The 21,588-nt window shown below is 38.8% G+C and overlaps 1 protein-coding gene across 2 annotated transcripts in view; it reads right to left on the minus strand.

The window, feature by feature from the left end:
* LOC101163164 (protein FAM19A1) overlaps nucleotides 1–21,588 on the minus strand; it is a 129,384-nt gene that overhangs the window by 14,571 nt on the left and 93,225 nt on the right. For both annotated transcript variants that reach the window (XM_004068850.3, XM_011475064.2), the window contains exon 3: nucleotides 12,409–12,549. In XM_004068850.3, the coding sequence (XP_004068898.1) occupies nucleotides 12,409–12,549 (141 nt within the window). The remainder of the gene's footprint in view (nucleotides 1–12,408; nucleotides 12,550–21,588) is intronic.

Consider the following 21,588-nt stretch of genomic DNA (forward strand, 5'->3'; position numbering starts at 1 on the left):
ACAGACTACAAGCCTGCACCGCAGAGCTGTGAGAACAACACCCCCCTTCTCAACAACCTGAACAGCTTCTTTTCACGCTTTGAAGGACTAAACAGCACACACCCACAGAAAACGCCCCCCTCCCCCCAGGATCAAACTCTGCACCTGACAACTACCAGCGTGAAGAGGACACTCTCCACCATCAACCCACGGAAAGCAGCGGGTCCAGACAATATCCCAGGCCGTGTGCTGAAGGAATGCGCAGAAGAGCTTAAGGATGTCTTCACAGACATCTTTAACATCTCCTTGGAGCAAGCCATCGTCCCATCATGCTTCAAGGCTACAACTATCATCCCTGTGCCAAAGAAACCATCACCATCCTGCTTCAATGACTACCGCCCCATAGCACTAACACCCATCATCATGAAGTGCTTTGAAAGGCTAGTCATGTCACACATCAAGTCCACTCTTCCCCCCACCCTGGACCCCTTTCAGTTTGCATACCGACCCAAACGATCGACAGAGGACGCCATTTGTTCTGCTCTCCATCCAGCTCTCACCCACTTAGACAAAAAGGACGCATATGTGAGAATGCTGTTCATAGACTTCAGCTCCGCATTTAACACAATAATACCACAGCAACTCATTTGCAAACTGGACAAGCTGGGTGTTAACACCCCCATCTGCAACTGGCTACTGGACTTCCTCAGCCAAAGACCACAAACAGTACGAGCCGGCAACAACACCTCAAATACAATCATTCTCAACACCGGGGCACCCCAAGGCTGTGTGCTTAGTCCGTTGCTCTTCACCCTGCTGACACATGACTGCACAACAACCCACAGCACAAACCACCTTGTGAAATTTGCAGACGACACAACCCTGGTGGGTCTCATCACCAAGGGCGATGAGACCAACTACAGGGAAGAGGTGGATCTGCTGACAAAATGGTGCAGAGACAATAACCTCCTGCTAAATGTCGGCAAGACAAAGGAGATTGTTGTCAACTTTCAGAGGGGCCACACTCAACACCTGCCACTGATCATTGATGGTACTGCTGTGGAGAGAGTGAGCAGCACAAAATTCCTAGGGGTTCACATCAGTGAGGACCTCTCCTGGACCGCCCACACCACATCATTGGCAAAGAAAGGACAACAACGTCTCTACTTCCTGCGGAAACTAAAAAGATCAGGTGCTTCACCAGCCATCATGACCACATTCTACAGAGGAACCATCGAGAGTATCCTCTCCAGCTGCATCACTGTGTGGGGGGGCAGCTGTACACACAGCAACAGGAAAGCCCTGCAGCGCATAGTTAACACAGCCAGGAGAATCATTGGAACACCACTCCTCTCCCTGCAGGACTTATACATCACCCGCCTCACCCGCAAAACACTAACAATAATCAAGGATGCACACCACCCTGCACACAACCTGTTCAGCCTTCTGCCCTCAGGGAGGAGGTACAGGAGCCTCTGCTCCCGGACCACTAGACTCAGAAACAGTTTCACACACCAGGCCATCAGGATGCTAAACACCCTCTCCCCTCTCCACCTACCCACCACCCATATCCCCCCATGAACAGTGCTCAAACGAACCCCCCCCCCCCCCCGCTGCCTTGAGACACTGCCTTAAGTGCACTCGCACTTTTATGGCAAATTGCCTATGTTGTATATTGTAAATTTACTTTGTTTTTATTTTTCTTCTACTGAACAGACACGGGAGGGTAAGAAACGGATTTTCGATTCATTGTATGTGATGCACATGTGAAGAATTGACAATAAAGTTGACTTTGACTTTTTGACTTTGACTTGATAGTTTTCCTTAAGGTGAGACCCCATTACGGACAGTTTACTTTGGAAATTGATTTACTTTCAGTGACAGTAGCACATGCAATAATTTTCATATGATGTGTAAGCTAGTTAAACTAGGCCTTTTTTCTAATACAACACCAGACGTTATAGAAATAAAATAATAATAATAAAAATAAAATTAATCAGGCACAAATGAGCTTGTAATAGTATTTTGCATGACTTATCTATTTATTTATTTACTCCTTTTTGTAAAAATCTGTTGGGAACCTCCCTTTGAATTAAACCCGAGCTTGGTCGTAACGGCCCCACTTCATTTATTAACCATGATCTTTGAAGCAGTTTTTATTTTTCACACTTCTCGGTTTGAATCGTCTGACAGCAAATGTGAGAAGTTCAAAGCGGTCTTCTTTCCTAACAGATTTTTTTCTTCATAGCCTGCGTGTTGTTTGTTTCCCTAAATTTTCAGGGAGCAACAGTTTATTCATCCTTCTGACATGAGGAATGCGAAGGTGAAATTATTGAGTGCATGGTGCTAAATGATTACTGGCTCCTTTCATTTTCCAAACTTCTCTTTGAACCATCCGTTTTATTTTTTTTACTATCCTCCAGTCTGGGTTTCCAAGGTTACAGACCGACCACTATTAAACTGTGAGCACGGGCAAACTGAATGCTGTGAATACATGACTGAACCACCACGACACTCCTCTGGTGATCAGTGTGCTTTTTGTGTGTCATTACTTTGCTTTTGCCTCCATCTTCCCAGAGGAAACTGAATACGTCAAATAGAGCATCCACTAACCAGCTGTGAACCCCTTTTGGGCTTCCACACAGATTACATGTCAGCTCGCTCTGCCGAGCTCACTTTTTGTCAGAGTGTCCTCATTATGTTTTAATCATGTTTGCATTGAGCTGAGTTTTTTAGCTAACACCATACACCGTTGTCCTCATTAAGTGGTAGACCCTGACTGAGCTTGCAAAGTTGTTTAATCACTTCTACTGAGTGATGATGATGAGCTGTGTTGCTGCATTCCCTTCTCTTAACTTCACAGAGGGAGGAGGCACCAGCCTTTTTATTTTCACGTTTAAATTGCCCCACAATCCTCCAGGATTTATATACAACAGGATGCAAAAGACAAGTGAAAAACGGTGGGGCGGGACCTGCAAGGAATAAATAGCAGATGTATAGGAAAAGAGCAAAATGGAAAAGAATTTGAAAGGATGTTGAGCAAATAAGAGCTCAAATACCTGAACTTATATTTCAACATAATAAACCAATTTCATGCTTTCAAGGTACACAGAAAGCAAAGATTGCTTACACAAAGCACTTCCTTTGTAAGGTTGCTTAAAAAGTTCATGTTAAAGTGTGCAGTACTTCTTAAGATGTTACTGCATTTCCACTACCTTTTAAAAAAAAAATCAGTAATCTGATTTAAAGGTCCTTTCGGCTGTTAAGATATCACATTGATCATGTTCATTTTAGATAAAAACCAAGAGAGAAGTACAATGTAATACATGCTACAGGCAACATTTTTATGGTTCCAATCAGGTGGAAAAAAATACTGGAACAAAGGCACGATTAATCATCGGAGGGCTTGGTGTGAGCACCCACAGGTGTACCCCTCTGTTTATCTCTATACATTTGTTTGCCCTCTTGTAAGACTTCCGACTTTCTCTCCAAAGATGAATTCTTTTAGGGGTACTGAAAACTCATTGCAGCAAACTATCCAACTTAAACAAACAACGTGGGAATATTGCAGATAAGTAAGTTGAAACCCTCAATGAAAGCAGTATTGTGTTTTGATTTCTAGAAATCAATGAGTTCCAATGAAATGTTGTCTTTAGGGTTTAAGTCTAAATAGCACATACAATAAAATCTTCATCAGATTTATTTATATAATTTATTTTCATTTATTTATTTGCAACTGCATTAAACTACTTTTAATGTTGGTTTAAAAATCTCTTTTCTAACTTTATTAAGGGTAGTTTAAATTAGAATCAAAAAGGCAGTCTGAAGTGGATACAAATTCTAAATGAAGAGTCTCTAAAACCAGAAAGGTTTTCATTATTGCAGGAATCAAAGCTTTAAAATGGTGGATTCACTTAAAACATTTTTACTTTAACTGGGTTTTTTTTTAGCTAAAAAGTATCGAAATGATCTCAGAGAAGAACAAACAGTTCCTGCAATTTAGTGTAATAATTTAATTTATTTTTATTATTGTTATTCATGGGGACTGCCAAGATCGTAGACCACTGATTAGCTGCTTGATCAACATGGAAGTAAAGCAGTCAGCATGAAGCAGCTCTGTAACTTTAGAGCAAAGTTAAAAATGAACACATCTTCAATTTCTGTCTTGCAGCTAACCATCCAGTGTTGAAGTAGAAGGTGAATGAGCGACGAATCACATCACAGTTATGCCCAAATTTGATCTTGGTTTCAAAATCAAAGCAACCAAGTAAATGTAAAAACCTGATGACTTATGTCACATCCTGTCTGATATCATCAGAAAACTAAAGACAATGATATGTAATATGAAAACCCAGACCACTGGGCCAGGACATCTGGCTTTCACCTTGACCACTGGAGAAGAGCCATTGCTGGGCTGGGATCCATGCATCACTCTCTAGTGACCACTGACCTCCAGCAGTCATTCCACTTAACTACACCCAGTGCAATCGTCAGCACTGAGGACATGACCTTTGTTTCAATATCAGCAAACTTTATGTCTCCTTTGTGCCTCTTCAGTGATGAGTAGGGCTTATGATGGACCAGTCCAGAATCTCACTTTGGGGTGATGATTAATTTTAAAAGCCATCTGCTTACAAGATGAAAGCCTGTCATGTGATTTTATGTGGCAAAATGAGTCTTTGTGCAATAATAAAGTAGCTGCTGTTGACTGTCAAAGATGACAGATGGGATTGAAATAATTAGGAAAAACAAAGAGCGGAAGGGTGGTTAATTCAAGATGTTGGCTATATAGCAGACTGGACTCTTAACTCTGATGTACAAACAGCCAAGAAAATTCATTGAAAAACATGAAGCAGTGGACCTTTTTACAAGTGCATCTGTCAGATAACTGTTGAGTAGACTCTGTGATGGATTGAACTCGCTGACATGTCCCTGCCAGGTAGCAGAATGTTTGAACACCTTGACGAATGAGGAAGAGAATTGATCTCTCTGTGTGTCAAAATGTGAAAGCGTGTCTGTTGGCTCAATGAATTCTTCATGTTTTTTAAGTGGAGGAAGCCTCACAGTGCTCTGTGGACATGAAGTTAATCACATCAAAACAATAGCTTTTCACTGATATCAGCTGTTAGATTCTGATCCTTCACTTGCACCCGCCAGACTCTTTAATAGGCACACATGTAGGCTCTAATATGAGCCGATTTGGAAGCTCTGCCATGAATTCAACTAAAGTTTTAATACGTTTTTCTTGTTTTCTAAAATTATTTTACACTTGAAAGAAAAATGTGGTACACTATATATAAAAACTGATCTATATAATTCCAATTCAAAGCATTTTTGTGTTTTACAAGATTCTGTTTTTAGTGTATGTTTATCTTGTTTCTTGTAAAAGTCCCTTTTTGTTCATGCCGAAGTCTATTCTGTGTCTTAGACACTGTTTTTGTTTGATGCTCATCACGCTTTAAGAAAAGATTATTTTTCAGAGCTATACTATTAAAAAAAAATATTATCTGACGTTAACTTTTAAAGACCTTTTTGGTGAAATGTATTCAATGGTCTTGAGTAGTGAGCACATTTTGCTCCAGCAGCAGCAAAATGTGCTAAAAATGTCTCCAAACACTTCCAGTAACACGGAAAGATTTGCAATTGATACATTTTAAAGGGTTGAAAATGTGTTACATTTGAACTAAATAGACCATAATGTCAATACACAGACTTTTTGTATTGAAACTATTGGTTGGACTAGCAAAAAGAAAACCAGTGACATGTAATAATACAGGGTTCCGTCGTTACCTTGCATTTCACCTTTTGCGATTTTGCTGTTTTGCAGAATTTTTTGTGTACAACTGTCTGTCAGTGCAACATGCTTTTTTCTTTCTTTTTTTAACAGCACATTGTGTTCTGCATCCTGACTGGCTGTGTCAATCAATCTTTTCGGAGATTAGACTCCGCCTGTGCAGTTTGGCAAAGTAACATCAATTTTTGATCAGGGTCAGATTTTTTTTTTCATTCTATAATATTTAACCTTTTTTTCAATAAAAATGTGAACTTTGAGAATTAAAACAAGAGAGAACTGTATGAAAATGTTTATTAGGTGTATAAATGTGTAGTTATATTAAACTAAACACTTGAAATTTCTATAATCCTACTTTACAACTGTCACTTTATGGAAACTATCCGTCGTGATAAAGGACGGAACACTGTAGTGAAAAAATAACATGTTTTTTTTATTCTTGGCAAGCGGTCACAATTTCTGAAAAATATGAACACTCAATGGTTGTTCGGAGGTTCCATTGTATGAATTACTGCCGCAATGCAGTTTTACATTGAGACAATTGGTCTGTGTCATAGCTGGAATGCTATGAAAGCACAGGGCTTTCTGGGCCTTCAGTCCTATTGTCTTGTCTTGTTTACAGTCTTACATCTTCTTTTCAACAATTCGGGTCAGAAAAGCTTGCTGGCAGCCAATCAGAGATACCGGGAACTTTAAACAAGGAACTGGTCCTTTGGTAGTATGTGAGGTACAATGTCCTGCTGGAAAATTAAGCTGGATTCTTAATAGATAGTTTTCACTATCAGACTAAGAAAAAGAGAAGTAGTACAAGCACCTTGATAAGAGTGTGAACAGGTAAAAACGTTGCACTGATTTTTTGTTTTTTGGTATCTGACAGATTATAATTCATACATTTTATCACTGTGTTTTGTACATCTCATAGTTTTAGTTAAGCGCATTGAAAAGAAAAAATTAATGACTTTAGTTTCCATTTGCCAGCCTCATGAACTTCAACACTCTAGTCTTCTATCTAAACCACAACAATGAATCCAACTGCCACCTTAACCAAATAAAAACAAAAAGATAAAAGTATCATCCTTTCATTTGTCAAAATGGTAAGAAAAATATACCTTGTAAGAGCTAAACTGATTGCAGAACTTCTATAATGAGTTGCATATTATTACATTATGTTCTTAATAGTAATAAATCAAACCATTGTACATCACCAGCATTTATGATTTGGAGAAGAGAGCAGCAATAACGCAACAGCTATAAATTCTTCATCTGCCTAAATGTAAAATGTCTAATGGCATCTTAGATCAATGCTCTGTACAAAATCCTAGTAAACACCCAGGACCCTTTCTTTTTCTCATACACTGTATTACACACTAGTGATCCGCAATTGTTCTGTGCATACATTTATGGAAAAAAAAGTCAATTAAAAAGGCTATTAATTAATCCCTAGATCACTTTAGTTGAAGATTGAAAGTAAATTAGTTGAAAAAAGAACCCATTTCCATTATAATGAGACAGAGACAGGATTGCAGGTTTTCTGCAGTTGCACTAAAGTGGTGGTCGGGTCACAGGAGCATGGAGGAAATGAAGCAAGCGTATAATTACAGGGGAATTGAGACTTGCTCCCCTGAACCCGAGGTCAGATTCAGAGTCATTACTCTGCATTAATCTTTGCCTGCCTCGGAAAAGAGACAGACATGGTTTGATTAGCAATTCAGAAAATATTGTTTGGCTTCGTAATCACAGAGCTTATCTGAATACCTGCATTTGTGATGAGCAGTGCAGCACCTGCAGACCTGAGGAGGAACTCCTCTGTTCTCATGTGATTATTATCTATCTTTTCTGAATAAAAATTAATTCTCAGAAAGGTAATAAAGCAGCTTTCTGTAACCCATGACCTCCAATTTGTTTCCTCTGAAACTAGTTACCAAACAAATGTTAGCTTGATGCATCAAGGCTACGCAAAAGCAATGCGAGCTGAATTTTTTAGATATTTAACCTAAATCTTCCTTTTATACTTCAACTCTTAAACCCTTGTTACAGTTTTTTAGACAAAGTGGATCTGAATAACCCAACATGACCCGTGGAGGAAGAATGTCAGGGATCGCTTCTCGGGTGTTTATTCAAGCACCAGTGAGTGAATGCAACTGTGAACTGATATCTGAAAGATATTTATTTTTGGAGAACACGTTCCTTTCCTTTGATGAAGACACAGTCGCAGGTCCCACACAACTGAAATGGAAGCGAAGATAATTCTAAAAATCTCTCAGTTAAATGCAGTTCTGTTCCTGCCACAGAAGAAGAGGCTTTTAAAGTTTGTAAAAGAATATATAGTATTGCCAGGAGAAGAAACTAAACAACGGAGACACGGTGCAGGTTAGGGTCAATTCTTCAGAAAGGTTGGCGGCTAGAGTCTAATAACATTTTCTGTGCTGTGTGAGTTCAGCGGGAAATGGAAAAGTTGAGAAATAAAGCCAGCGATCAAACATTTTTAAATGCACTTCTTTTGATCCTGAATGATTTCTGAGTTTTTTGGTTCTCACAAGAAGGTATTGTTTAGAGTTTTATAAAATAATGATTTCCTTCTGTCCAAGAAGGAAATCTTATTTTAACAATATCCATAAAAAGACAGAAAGAGGCTGTGCTGTATTAAAACAAAGCCTTTCTTCAGATGATGATAACAGTCTCACAGGTTTAACTCAATTCTTTAGAGGCACATAAAACAAAAGCAAGCACCCTTTTTTGCTTAAGCAGTGACCCTTTCTCCGCTCTAGATGTATCGCCAATGTACCATCAAAACCTGTCATGCTTTGCTTTGTGCCCCTGCAGCCAAACAGAAGGGTTCATTCCCCATCACTGAGCAGGCATCTGCATGCGCCTCTTGTTGAAAGAATTTACTGATACAGCAGTTACAAGACAACACAAAAGTGGTAGCATGTGTTCACATTAGTGCATGCATGTGTTGAGTGAAAAACTACTTAGTCATGTGTGACTCAGGGTTTCTACATCCCATAGAGTGAGACAAAGGCAGTGATGAGTGCCCAATCCAAGTGTGTTACTGGTCTGCCTTGTCTTGGGCAAATGCCAGTGTTTGAAAAATGTGTTTTCACATGGATCCTTACTGGCCCTGACATAACTACAGCGTAATTCTCCATGTCAAAGTTTCTAATCAATTCCCACTGTGAGGATAATCCCACAGCAGATCCCCGCCAAGTATGGCGCCTCATTACGCAAGCTATCGTCACATCCCTGCATGAAATTACAGCCAAAACAGTTACCAGCAGCAAGTGAAAAAAACCCATCCGACTCTGCGAATTAACACTTGACAATGAGAATGATGCCCAGCATGCTTTGATGTAGGAGTTTGATGCTAATGACTAATAATGGAGCACATCTGGGAGACTGATTTTCTTCTAGTTTTACTATGGATTAGGTAGAAGATAATTCTCCCTTCAACTTTAAATGTGAAAACCAAACAACATTTGGTTTGTTATATCCGTGTACTGGCCACTTTTATATAATTTCTTATTGGTACATAACCTGTGTATGATACTGTGGCACCAGATGTCCCCCAAGGGGTGGTGAGATGAGCTGGGCTGCAGCATCGTTCCTCATCTGGATGGAACATTAATAACTTGGGGACCCGGGGAGAAAGCTCCATCTGGGCCAAGCTGGTGCACTGCTGAGGGGACAGACCACTGACGCCACAAGTATATAATCCCTCACATTGTGCAGAGCCAGCCCGTGGGGCTCAGTTGACAAACAAGCGACTTCCAGGTAAATCTAGATCTTTTGGACCCTTTTCTTGGGTCAATACATGTTTACACTTACAGAAAAGACCACTTAACTAACCATTTGCATGTAGAAAACCTGGCATTTCAGTCCAAAAACAAGAACTTCATGATCTTTTTTCCTCCAGACTTAAACAAAGGCTCCAGTTCGGTTCACACACACAGCAAATTGTCTTCTTGGGATGTCAAAAGCTCAACTGAAGGAAGAAGAATTATTAAGAGATAAAGTCAATATAACTTCAAGGAGCTAGTTGTGTTCAATAGTGAAGCAAAGCTGCTTTATCACCCCACAAACAAATGCTTTATAATCAATAACCACAGATTCTGAGGCATATGTAAAATGCATGTTAACAGTTAAACATCTAAGCCTTTGTAATTGTTTTTATTTTTGTTTTTTAATGTTTTTTTTTGTTTGTTTTACCAGATGCTCTTATCTCAAGATGAAGAACTTAGTACCTAATTATCTTATAATTTACAAATACTGTGTAATAGGAATAAAAATAAAAAAGGAATGAGAGACTATAAGAAAAAAGGCCAAATATTTCAGTTTTCACTAATACAGCAATGAGCTCATCCTTGCCTTGTAATTATGGACATTCCGTTTAAAAAATGAAATTCACAAGCAGTCCATTGCAGGATCCAAACTTGCTGCTGCTACCAATGCTATCGGTGTTTGCATCTATTAGGAGCAGTTAGTGTGCTTGATGATGAACACTCAATAAGAACATTAAATCTAAACTCTAACTTTTTAAAGCATTTATTATCAAGTAGTTACATTCCCGTCATTGGCCACATGTAGAGAAGACAGTATTTGTATGGCCTAAGGATCGAAACAGTTGTTTTTGGTTTATAAGCAAAAACAGTCTAACTTTTACAAAAATCTAATCCATCACTAAGAAAAACCCATTTGGACTAAAAATTCATGATGGAAGCTTTAATCTGCACTGGCATGCAGTGGCAAATTATCCAGATAACAGAGTATGACATAATCTGTGCAGAAAAGAGTGCATATTTTTATACAAAACCAGTTCAAAAGTTCCTTACACAATGAGTGGTGTGGGGGGGTTTGGAGTTTCTGGATTGTCAGGTGTGGCTAAACAAACATGAACTCAGTGATCAGGGCTGTCTGCCCCCTCCTTCTTATCCTTCATGATGAAGATATTTTTGTGTCGTTTCTTTGTGTGAGGGCGGTCGGAGAAATGACTTTGATCTTTGCAGAAGGTGGAGGTGAAAAGATCGACACTGAGGAGTGATAAATGAGCTCCATGAAGTGAAGGGGCATCAAAGTTCTGTCTCAGTAGATTTCTGATTTCCTGTCAAAAATATTTTTTCCTTTTGATATTATTTCTCTATGGAGCTGCTTCTGCCTGCTACTTTTTTTTTTGGTTGCTTTTTTTTCAGTCGAGGTAATTGAAGTGCACCAGCCCGGAGCTTCCCTGACTGTTTATTAGATATTAATTTCCATCAGCTTGAGATGCCTTGAGCAATGCGATCTGCAAAGTGATCTCTGTTCAGGTGCTCATCAACTCAACTGGAAAATAGTTCTTTGTGATTGAAATTTTTTTCAGCCCACATGAATATCATAGAGTAGGCTTCACATTTAAACCCCAAAACGCCTCTTTTTTGTAACAGAAGTCAGTGGCAGAGACTTTTTTTCTTGACTTTGGCTGGCAGTCATTTTTGTCTGCGTCAGGTGGGACCGAAGTCAAATGATGTGGTAAATAACTTTTACACCTTAAATTATCTCTCCTCAGGCTTTAAACAATCAAACCTATAATGAGAGAGTTTGATAGTGGTTGATAAAAAAAAAATAATAAGAAGAAACGTATTGCTGTGAATGACTTGAAAAAGTAAAAATAAATCTGCAAAAACATGACAGCCTTAGAAAACCATTGAAGGATGATAGATGGAGACATTTACTGAAATTATATTATTTTTTTGATTGTTTTTTTTTTTTTACAATAACTAACTTGTAATTATTCTGATTTATGTATTAACTTCAAAAACTTAAAAACTGGTGAACTAGAGTGTGCTTACATTTTTAGAATATAATGTGTATCTATTGTTCAACTGTTGAGTGAATTCTTCTGATTATTATAGTATTTAATATGGATTCTGGATGCATGGTGGGACAGTGGTCCACACCTTACAGTGAGAAGGCCCTGACTCAAATCCCAGCCGGGACCTTTCTCTATGAAGTTTGCCTGTTCCTCCTGTCCATGGGTGCATGAGAGGGTTTTTTCCAGGCCCTTTGGCTTCCTCCTACAGTCGAAAAACTGGCTTCATAGGTTAACTGGTTACTTTAGCAGAGGGCCGGTGTCCTTAATGTTTTCCAACCAACCTGCCATTAAAGCGGCTTATTGCTTAAACACACCTGATCCAGGTAATCAATGGCCAATAAGGTAGGAGTTTTGAAAAAAAAAAGAGTTTGACACCCGTAGGTGTCAGTGTGTGGCCCTGCGACATACTGGAGACCTGTCCAGGGTGTACTCCACCTTCAACCAACAATAGGCCGAAAAGAGATAGAAAGGGATAAAGCGGATTGAGAATATGGATGGATGGAATATGCACTCTAAAAGATGGTAACATTTAAATGATTTAATTTATTGAAAAAATAGTCTTGAATTCATATTTGGCTACCAACAATCCATTTTTTAAAATTAGGTTACTAATATGTGAATACATCCTTGGCTTTTAAGACAGTTTTTAGTGACGTTGGTGTAGACATTGGATTTTAAAGTTACTCCATGCAATGACTTCACGTAGCTCTATGTTTTCTTGGTGGATGGTACAAGACACTTTTTACTGAATCAATACTTCACTTTTTGTTGAAAATACATAAGACCTTCTCACCATCCACGCAGGAGGGTTTGTTGCGTGTCGTCCCTGCCACTTTCCCGGGTAAACAGGAGCACTTGACCGTCTGTGAGCGCTCCTCAATGCGGTTCTTGTTACAGCACCGGTGAGCTGCGATCACCTCACACGTACCTCCCTCTGTGCAGAGAAAAAAAAGCCAGACATTGTCAGGTACTAAGAGAAATCAAGATAAGGCATGCTGTCAAAGCACAATAGTGACCTTTAAGTTTTCCTATACAAAACGTTTTGAAAGGAAACGTACAACCAAAAAGTCATTATGTGAATAAAAGATGAGCTAAGTGAAACTCAACCAGTGCTCATTATATCATGTGAGGAGAGCTGCAGTTTAATCGCTGGGTACTTACACTGAGAGTATGTGTAACAAATTGGCCCTCAAGGAATCTCAATTATGTCATCAAATTGCTTCTCACTCAGGGTTGGCTGTCCTCACTCCATACCAATGAGTTAGTGATAACTATCATGAGGAACATCGCATGTTTAACGTGGATCAATGGGACTTTATTTCCTCTGCATGTTGTTTAAAAAGATGGGCGGGGCTTTGGAGAAGGCCTTTTTGACCCTGGTGATCAGTGGTGAAGGGAAAACAATTTAATGGGGGAGGGCAGAAAACCCAGTAAGGGTAGCAAATGAGAGCAGGAGAGTGAAAGGCCATTATAAACGAGAGTATCAAAAATAAGTATTTCAAACTGTTTTATTATTGTTATCGTTATTAATTTTAAAACCACAGTTATTTTAACTGAGGTACTGTTCCTTATGTAAAGCTGTAGAAAAAATGTCTTAAAAAGTGTAGAAATTCTTGAAATATCTTGAAAGATTCCTTTTAAAAATATTGCTTTTGTTATTTTTGCAAAGCTTAAAGTCCCAGTTCAATCATCTTTTGATTTATTGTAAAAGTATTCCCAGTGGTCTTTCAATTATGATTATGCTGTTTTTAGCCAGAAAAATAAATAAATAAACTCTGTTATTTTTTTGGACATAGTTTCAGCTGAGCGGCAGGAGTTCATTAGAAATTTACCTCTGAGTTGTTGCCAGGACCGTTGGTGCAATGAAAGCCCGCCCCTACTTCTCGTTATCCATCTGTTCACACTCTCCCTAGGCTTACAGCTCCTCATACCCCCAACCTAACATTACCAGCTGTACCGTTTTGAGACAGGTGCCAGCCCAGATTAGCAAAAATGAAGACGTACACAGATCTATTTGTCTGCAAGTGGATACATCCGAATGGAGCAGAGCAGAGAACTTGTGGCCCGCCAAGTGTATTTTCTACACCATTTTTAAATGGCATTTTTTAAATTTTCTCCTGATTTAAAACAATTTGAATAAAAAATATTCAGAAATGCAATTTTAAACTTCATTTACTTTTTATTAGTCCCCCATCATGAGAAAAATGCCAGCCAACTCCCCTCTCGCTCCCCCTGTAGCTCCGCCCCTGCTGGTGACTGTGCCAAGACCATCTAAGGCCACACCACACTAAAGCTCTTTAACTCCAAAGTATTGGTGACATCAGTCAGAGCAGATGCACTGCAATGTGCTCCATTTGACAAAAGACAATGCCAAAAATATTTAGCTATAAGAAAAGGTGATATTTGCCAGTGGCAGTGGTGGGTGAAAATAACAATAGGGAAGGATTTCCCGGGGGGGTGATGGAGCTCAGGGATGCTGAAATGAGTGGGACAGGCAGGGCAAGAGAGCTGCAGGACAAGCTGTGTCTGGCTGCCAGAGACTGGCCATGCCAGTGAGTAATGAGGTAGCCACTGGAAGTGCCCCCTTCACACAATTATAAAGCATGAGGCTAATGCAGCAAGCGAAGCTGCAGGAGAGAGGCCCTCCATCACACCTCTCCTCCTTCCACGGGCCCCAGGAAAAACTCTTTATCTTCCTATGACAGCTGCAGCAACACACAGTAGCGTCCAACAATTAAACTGGAGCTTATCCCAGGACAGGAGAGAGGATACAAAGAGTTTATTCTTCTCAACACAGGCTGGAGAGCAGAAAAACAAAACCAAATGCCACACTTCATCTGGCTTGTGTATTGTGGAGGCCTTTTTCACGATTTTAAAAGAGGCTTCCTGTTGCAGATGGAACATGAGTTTCCCTTTGCTGGCCTGACAAAAAGCTGTGCTTTTTCTCTGGCTGGAGTGTTGTGCAAATGTTTGAAATGCCTCACGGAACTGAGCAGTGGGCAGTCTGCACAAGTTTGGCAGTATTTTTCTTCTTCCATTCTCATCAATGTCTGTCTTGGCGAGTCCTTAGTCCGGCGTGTTCTGGATTAAAAGGCAAACATTTGCAGTCCTGTCGAGATGTCGTGCAGTATTAATGTCACTCTCACAGCGCAGGTTTTTTTCGGGGGGGGGGGGCAGAAGGCAGCAGAATATGGATGTGAAAAAAGAGAAAAATCATTTAAGTGTGACAAAACCTCAAAGCCCACAATGTGCTGAATATTTTAAGACAGGGTCTCTAGCATTAAAACAGCTTACTTTCAAGTTAAAACAGATCACTGAAGAATTTCAGCCCTTCAGTTGGCTCTCAGGAAGCTTTGATAGCTTCACTCAAAGGATGGGTGTAAAAAGCTCTTACATGCAAATTTCAGTTCATGGACAACAAAAACTGACCTCCTTAGCAACTCTGTGACTTCTTACAATGTATTTCACCAGAATAAATCCAATCAATAACAATGCTTTAAGGTGCTGCATTCGCATAAAGGAAGTTAATTTGGTAAGCAGTGCTCTGTGCTTTAAGGGAGCTTTCTAAGAAACTGGGCAGCAACAACAAAGCTGAACAAATCTACTGCGGCACAAAATAGTGCAAAGTCAAGGACAACTGTAAATATGAGTAAACAGTACAACTAAGCAAGCCACCAGTACTTAAGCTTCTGTGACACAATGAAAATCAAGCCAACATCTGACCTTCAGAAAAGATCATATGTACAGTTTAGGTGCCTTATGAAGGAAAGGTCTGAGTACACTCAGCTTTCTATGAACAACATTGGTGTGTGGTCAGTAAGGAGCTAGTGCGCTTTACCTAACAGCTAAAAGGCCATTGTAAGACAGTATCCGCAGTGTACGTCATCCTTACAAATGCTTCTTAGTACACTTACCTCAAGCACAACAATTGAATGTTTCATTTTCATGATGTCCGTTAAGATGGCTGCAAGGCACACCTATGCTCACCTTAATGGATGGTAGTCAAGGGCATTTTTGGCAATTTATTTAACATTCCAACTGTCAATGACCCTCCACGGATCAACCCATATTTCAGAAATCCACAGCATCCGTTGAGCAAAACCGGAAATTGAAGTACACATGATGTCTTTCAGGTAGTGAGAAAAGTGAGATGACGTAACCCCCCATAATGAAGTGTGGTTTAATACAGTATGTAGGTGTTTGTATTTAAGCAAGTGACTTTAAACGTCATTTAATGATTGATATTTTCAGCTTGACTGCACAGCGGTAATTGTGTGTGAATTCTGGAGCAATGTGGGACAACAATAACTTGAGACAAGAGTGCATTTGTGATGGATGTAGTGCTTGGAACCTGGCAGGCAGCTAAAGGGGTTAAACTAACCCATTAAGATGGAGTAGGTGGCGGTGCACTCTAGCCTTTAGTGAGGAGAGGTGAAGGGCATCGATGGGACCATCGACTGGCCATTTTTCTCACAGCAGCCTACGGTGACAGCAGTCATTATATGACTGGATGCAGTGATTATGTTTAAGGAAATCAATGCTTGATTGTTTTCAGCTTAGCCCGATGGCCAATTACGAGAAGTTAATGAGAGAGGTTATAAAACGAGGAGATGGATAGAGCACGAGAGATGGCAGCTTAGGGAAGTGAGCCGGGGTTTGCACTAACAGATTTTTGCACAACAATATAGCTTCAGATTTGAGATTACTGGAAAGTTTTTACAAAGATTTACAGAAAATGACATAGTTTAAGCCGCTTAAATAAGGTTTAACAAGTAATATGCCATAATGATGAATCTTATTGTCTTTTAAGGCTCTTTTAGCTCGTGCCATGTAATTGCTATATAATTTTCTCAAGACACGCCAAGTTAATGGGTCCATTATGTCCTAATAACCTCTCTGGCAATTCTCTGTGAAAACATTCAATGAAAATCCTTAAGGATGAATTTAGATTTTTTAAAATTCATAATTATATTGCAGCTACATTAACAAATGCAGGGAAGGTAGCACACATCAGACTGTGTAATTTAAGCAATAAACACCTTTATTTCATTCCGTGCTGTTTTATTTATACAATTGTTTTAGGCATAGTGCATTTTCTATGTTTTTCAGGCAAATTTGATGGAAAAACTTGAGTTTTCACAGCAGGTCAAGCTATCCTCTCTGTCTGACACGCACAAACAAAGGACAGGACAGAAGCGCAGCAGACTGTGAACCCAGGTGAAATCCAAGATAATGTTTATTCAGCGTTGACAACAACCATGCTCATTACTATAGGTGCAATGCTACTCTTGTGAGGAGAAAGCAAACAGTCTTTTATAACAGCACCTGTTCAACAAGCCCTCACTGAATTAGGAAGAGGTACATTTAAATATGCCGCTCCATCTGCTTGGAATGGTTTGCAAAACCAGATGAATCTAAGAAAACTGTTTACCATAATTTAAATAAGTTTTAAAATCATTTTAAGCCAGAAATATTTTGCAGTAAATGATGTTGTTTGTTAAGGAAAACCTGCAATGACCAATTAAAAAAAAAGATTCTAATTATTGTATGCAATCTGTTTAAAATAACAAACAAAACTCTATTTCTTCATTTCATATTGTTAGTTCTACTTACAAAAGCAACATCTATTTATTTATTTTTTTAAAGTATAATACTTTTGAATAATCAATTTAGGGGGCAAAGTCTGGCATAATCTAGGTAGACCAATGTCATTGCAGCAAGATAAACAAACAAATAATCACCTTCTCCAGGTTTGTTGCCCTGGGCCATAACAAAGTCACAGAAAGAAATTAAAATAAAACCAATTAAAAACAACACAACATCTTTTAAAAGCATGTTAAAACATTGAAATTGTAACATTATGCCATTAGGTGCCAAATTTAAGAGCCAGTCTTAAGGAATAAATATCATTATTGGTCTAAAATAAAAAATAAAATTACACAGTTTGGGAGTTATTCCAGTTATTCCACTGCTTAACCCTTTGAATATGACACTGGCCTGCAAAATTCAGAGTTCTTGCAAACTCACATGAGTGTGAAGGTTGAAGGCCACTGATTGCATAAAAATAATTAACAGGTTAAAATTGGACCCCATACTACACAGGGAGAAATTGGAAAAAGTTCAACACAATATGATGTACTAATGATTGTGGGTGTTAGTAACCTAGCAGCAGTTTTCTGAAAAAAACATACAGATGATCATGAAGGTAAGCTTCATTAAACTTGATAAAGACTATTGCATCTGGTTTTCGATCTGGTAACTAATAAGAGCAGTAATTCTCTAAGTCTCTGTTACTCAGAAAAGGGTTTCCCCTTTGCTCAATTGTTTTGCTTTACAAAAGAGTTAATTTATTTCTGAAATGATATAAAACTCCCGTGGAAAACACAAAACATGAAAATAGTAATCAATTGTTTGCATCTTGCCTTGTGACTACGAGTCTTGAATTGCTGTTAATCTTGTCCTTTACATCCTTTAATGTTTTTTTTTCTGTCTAAAACAAAGAATGAAACTCATTTAGTGAACATGTTTTAGTGAGTGTATTGTTTAATGAACTGTTTGACATCAAATTCTTTCATTAGTGGAAGGTGTGTCTCGATGTGCCAATGACACATGCAGCCAGAAGCAAAATGGCGATCGCCTTCATGTACTGCCTACCTTAGTTCTATTTAGTTTCAGCCAAAGAAAGTTCCTTTGCATTTTAGCACAAGAAAACGTTCCACAATACAGCTAATTTAGCATTAAATACTAATTTGACTTTTTTGTAGTGTGCATTTTTAGATACGTTTACAGTTATATATGATTGCTATCATCTGTTAAAGAGAGAAAAACAGTATTCATGAGCAGGTTGCTGATTGCTCCTGCTTCCGGTAGATTCTGCTACAGGAGCCAACCTGTCAGACCAGACCAAAAGATGAACTCTGGGGAGCATGCCTTCAAGAAAGAGAGGGAGCAAATTAGCATCCACCATCTGTTAACCCTTTCAAGGAGGAAAAATGGACTGTTACGGTGAAGCTTGTAAATTAAGGATCCAATTTATTTTTTGTGCATTCAGTTTTATTTATTTTTTGCTCCACTGAAGCACTCATTTTCAAACTACTAGTTTTTGTTGTGTTTCAGTTAAAATATTTGTGTCACACAGTAAGTATATGTTCACTGATCCTCTCCAATCAAAATTGTGGTTTTGGTGTTTTTAACATCTTGTAGCACTTATCTCACAACGAAGGAAGTTTATAAAGAAAATTAAGATTAAAACTGTGTTTCTGAGTATTTCTTTATTTAAATTGTGGTTAATCAGAAGCAGACAAAAAAAAGCTGTTACAAAAAGCTTTTAGTTATGTACAAATTACAATCGGCAGGCCACAAGCTCTCTGCTCCGATCAATTCTGTTGCATCTACTTGCAGATAAATAGATCCATGGACGTCTTTGTTTTCCTCATCTGAGCTGGCATCTGGCTCCAAATTGTACAGCTGGATAGCTTAGATGTTGTTCGGCACTTGTGCTCCACCGCTAATATTATCTTGGTGGTGTGAGGGGCTGTAAGCGTGCAGCATAGAGTGTAAACAAAGGTATGATGGGAAATGAGTACAGGCTTACTCCCAGCACACAACTCAGGCTAATTTCTGAAGAACTCCTGTCACTCTGCAGAAACTATAAAATGACACAGCTTTTTTGATTCTGGCTAAAAACAACACAATCATAATTAAAAGATGACTGGGAACAATTTTAAAATAGATCAAAAGATGCTTGGAATGTGACTTCGATGTGTTCAGTTTATCACCTAGTTTTTTGGTTAGTTTTTCTTTTTATTTGATTAAGTTGAAGCTCATTTTGTTACGTAGACTCCTTTCAAGAATCACTATTGGTACATTTTTCATTGTAATTTAAAGTCTTTAAAATATCTTACGTACCTGTACATCCACCCTCATTTGCCTGTTTGATCCCTTGCACTGACACATTTTTGAAGTAATTTCTATTGCCGCTCTGTTTTAAAAGTATACCATAGGAGAATGTGTGTAGCTTCAGTGGTACATGAATGAAACACATTTTAAAAGTCGTGTTAAGAAAGACTTTTTTTAACAATTTCTGTGTTTTCATGGATCACATTTTCAAGAGCGTTTGTAAAGCTTGTGTTTGTTTTGCTGCACTATAGCGAATAAATGTTCAACTGACTGAAAACAAGTGTAAAGTGTCTATCATCACACTTCATGCTGAAATAGACCGTGGTTTGTGGTATCTGTCAGGCGGCCTAGAATTACTGCTGTCACTGACGATGAGGCTCTCAAGTCGATGGAGAAATACTAACTGCAAGAAAAAATGTGATTCCTTCCAAGAATCTGACGTGAAAGACATGAGAGGGGAAGATTATTAGGGTGATGGACAAATTCAATAAATGAAGGGTTAGTGGGGTAGTGAAAAGTAAGTTGTTATAAGTTGAATTTGTGAGGTTTTATCTGGGGAGGGGTGCGCTGAAACCAGAGAGGTTTCATGTTTCAATGCAGAGAACTTTAGATGGTCTAAAGCCCTGCTGATACTGCAAGTAGATTTTTGTCAAAACGTACAACACATAGTCCTTAACTGTATTTACCATCGCTCTTCCTTGGCTCAAGGTCACCCAAGCATGACAGAATTCTCTGCAGTCCCTAAAGACTTTGAGCTTGCAAAAATCACATGGAATCACACACAAAAAAGCAAAAGTTTGGATGACAAACATATAGTAAATATGAATGTAGTGATGCGCTTTGAAAAAACAAAAAACAAAAAAACTCCTTAAACTCCTCACTCGTTTGGCACCAAGAACACTAATATATGCAGAGTGGTTGAAAGCTGTAATGGCTGTTTTGGGATAAACAAGTCTGGCTTTTTTGTGTTTCCTCTCTCTGTTCTTCTTCCATACCTCAGCCTCCTCCTCTCACTGCTGCAGTTATTCAGCAATACCATATGTCGAAGTGAAGGGACACAGCTGTCAAGAAAACTTTAGCCTCTCAAGGACTTGTCAAAACAAGGTAGGCAGCACACACTTGCTGTTACTGCCTGCATTGTGCACTGCTTTCTTTGCTTTGCAAAAAAGACGGTTTCTGTGCAGTATCAACCACCAACCAAGCTTTACCCATAATCTCTCCGTATCTGCGACTTGTTTTTTTCCCCTCTTTATACCTGTGCAACTGACACTCATCTTTTGTCTCCAAACTTCTAATTGCCAGTTTCAATCTCAGCAGGAGTTTTGGTGAGTAAGTACACATGCGCAGATGTAAGACATGTAAATTTGACCCTTAGTTATTGTTCGCGCAGTGGAGTAACAGCTGCTCTTCAAATTGCTGTTGAAAATGACTCATATCTGAGAAAGAGAATGGAATTCTCACAGTCGTTAAAAGTGACAAAAGACACTTTGAACGTACTCGTAGTAAGTTTTATCTAGAGCCAGATTGTTTATGGAGTTGTTCGTTTTGCCAACTTTTCCCTCTGTGAACACATGCATAATGAAATATAACTGCTTTTTATGCTTCTGATGTTCAGTCTGGCATTTCGTTGTCTGTAAAGTTCTTAATGTTTATTTCCTTTATAATTTGGAGGGAGAAAGGAGGGCATCAATCACATGAAGCAAGTTCTTCAAAGTGACTTTGGGCCGGCTGTCCCCATCCATATATGTTTAACGATGTTTCTTCAGAATTAGGCTTTTCATCATTTAAAGATCAAGTTGGAATTTCCTATACTCTTGATGACTTCAGATATTGTTTTAACTTGCTACAAAGTACTATTTTTGAATTCCAAAAGATTTTTTTAAAGTGTCAAGCAAAGTTTTATGGTTTTCTTTTGGCAGATAACAAGGTTTGGATATTTTATCACAAATTACACAGCCCTTATTTACATCTTAAAGCCCAACACTTCTCTAGTAGTACAAATAACAGTGAATAGTACGCAAAATTTAATATTAAAGAGGAGGGAGAGCTGTTTTCTCTTTACAAAGTCATCCCA

This window comes from Oryzias latipes, chromosome 5 (assembly GCF_002234675.1).
Source record: "Oryzias latipes chromosome 5, ASM223467v1".
Taxonomy (NCBI): domain Eukaryota; kingdom Metazoa; phylum Chordata; class Actinopteri; order Beloniformes; family Adrianichthyidae; genus Oryzias; species Oryzias latipes.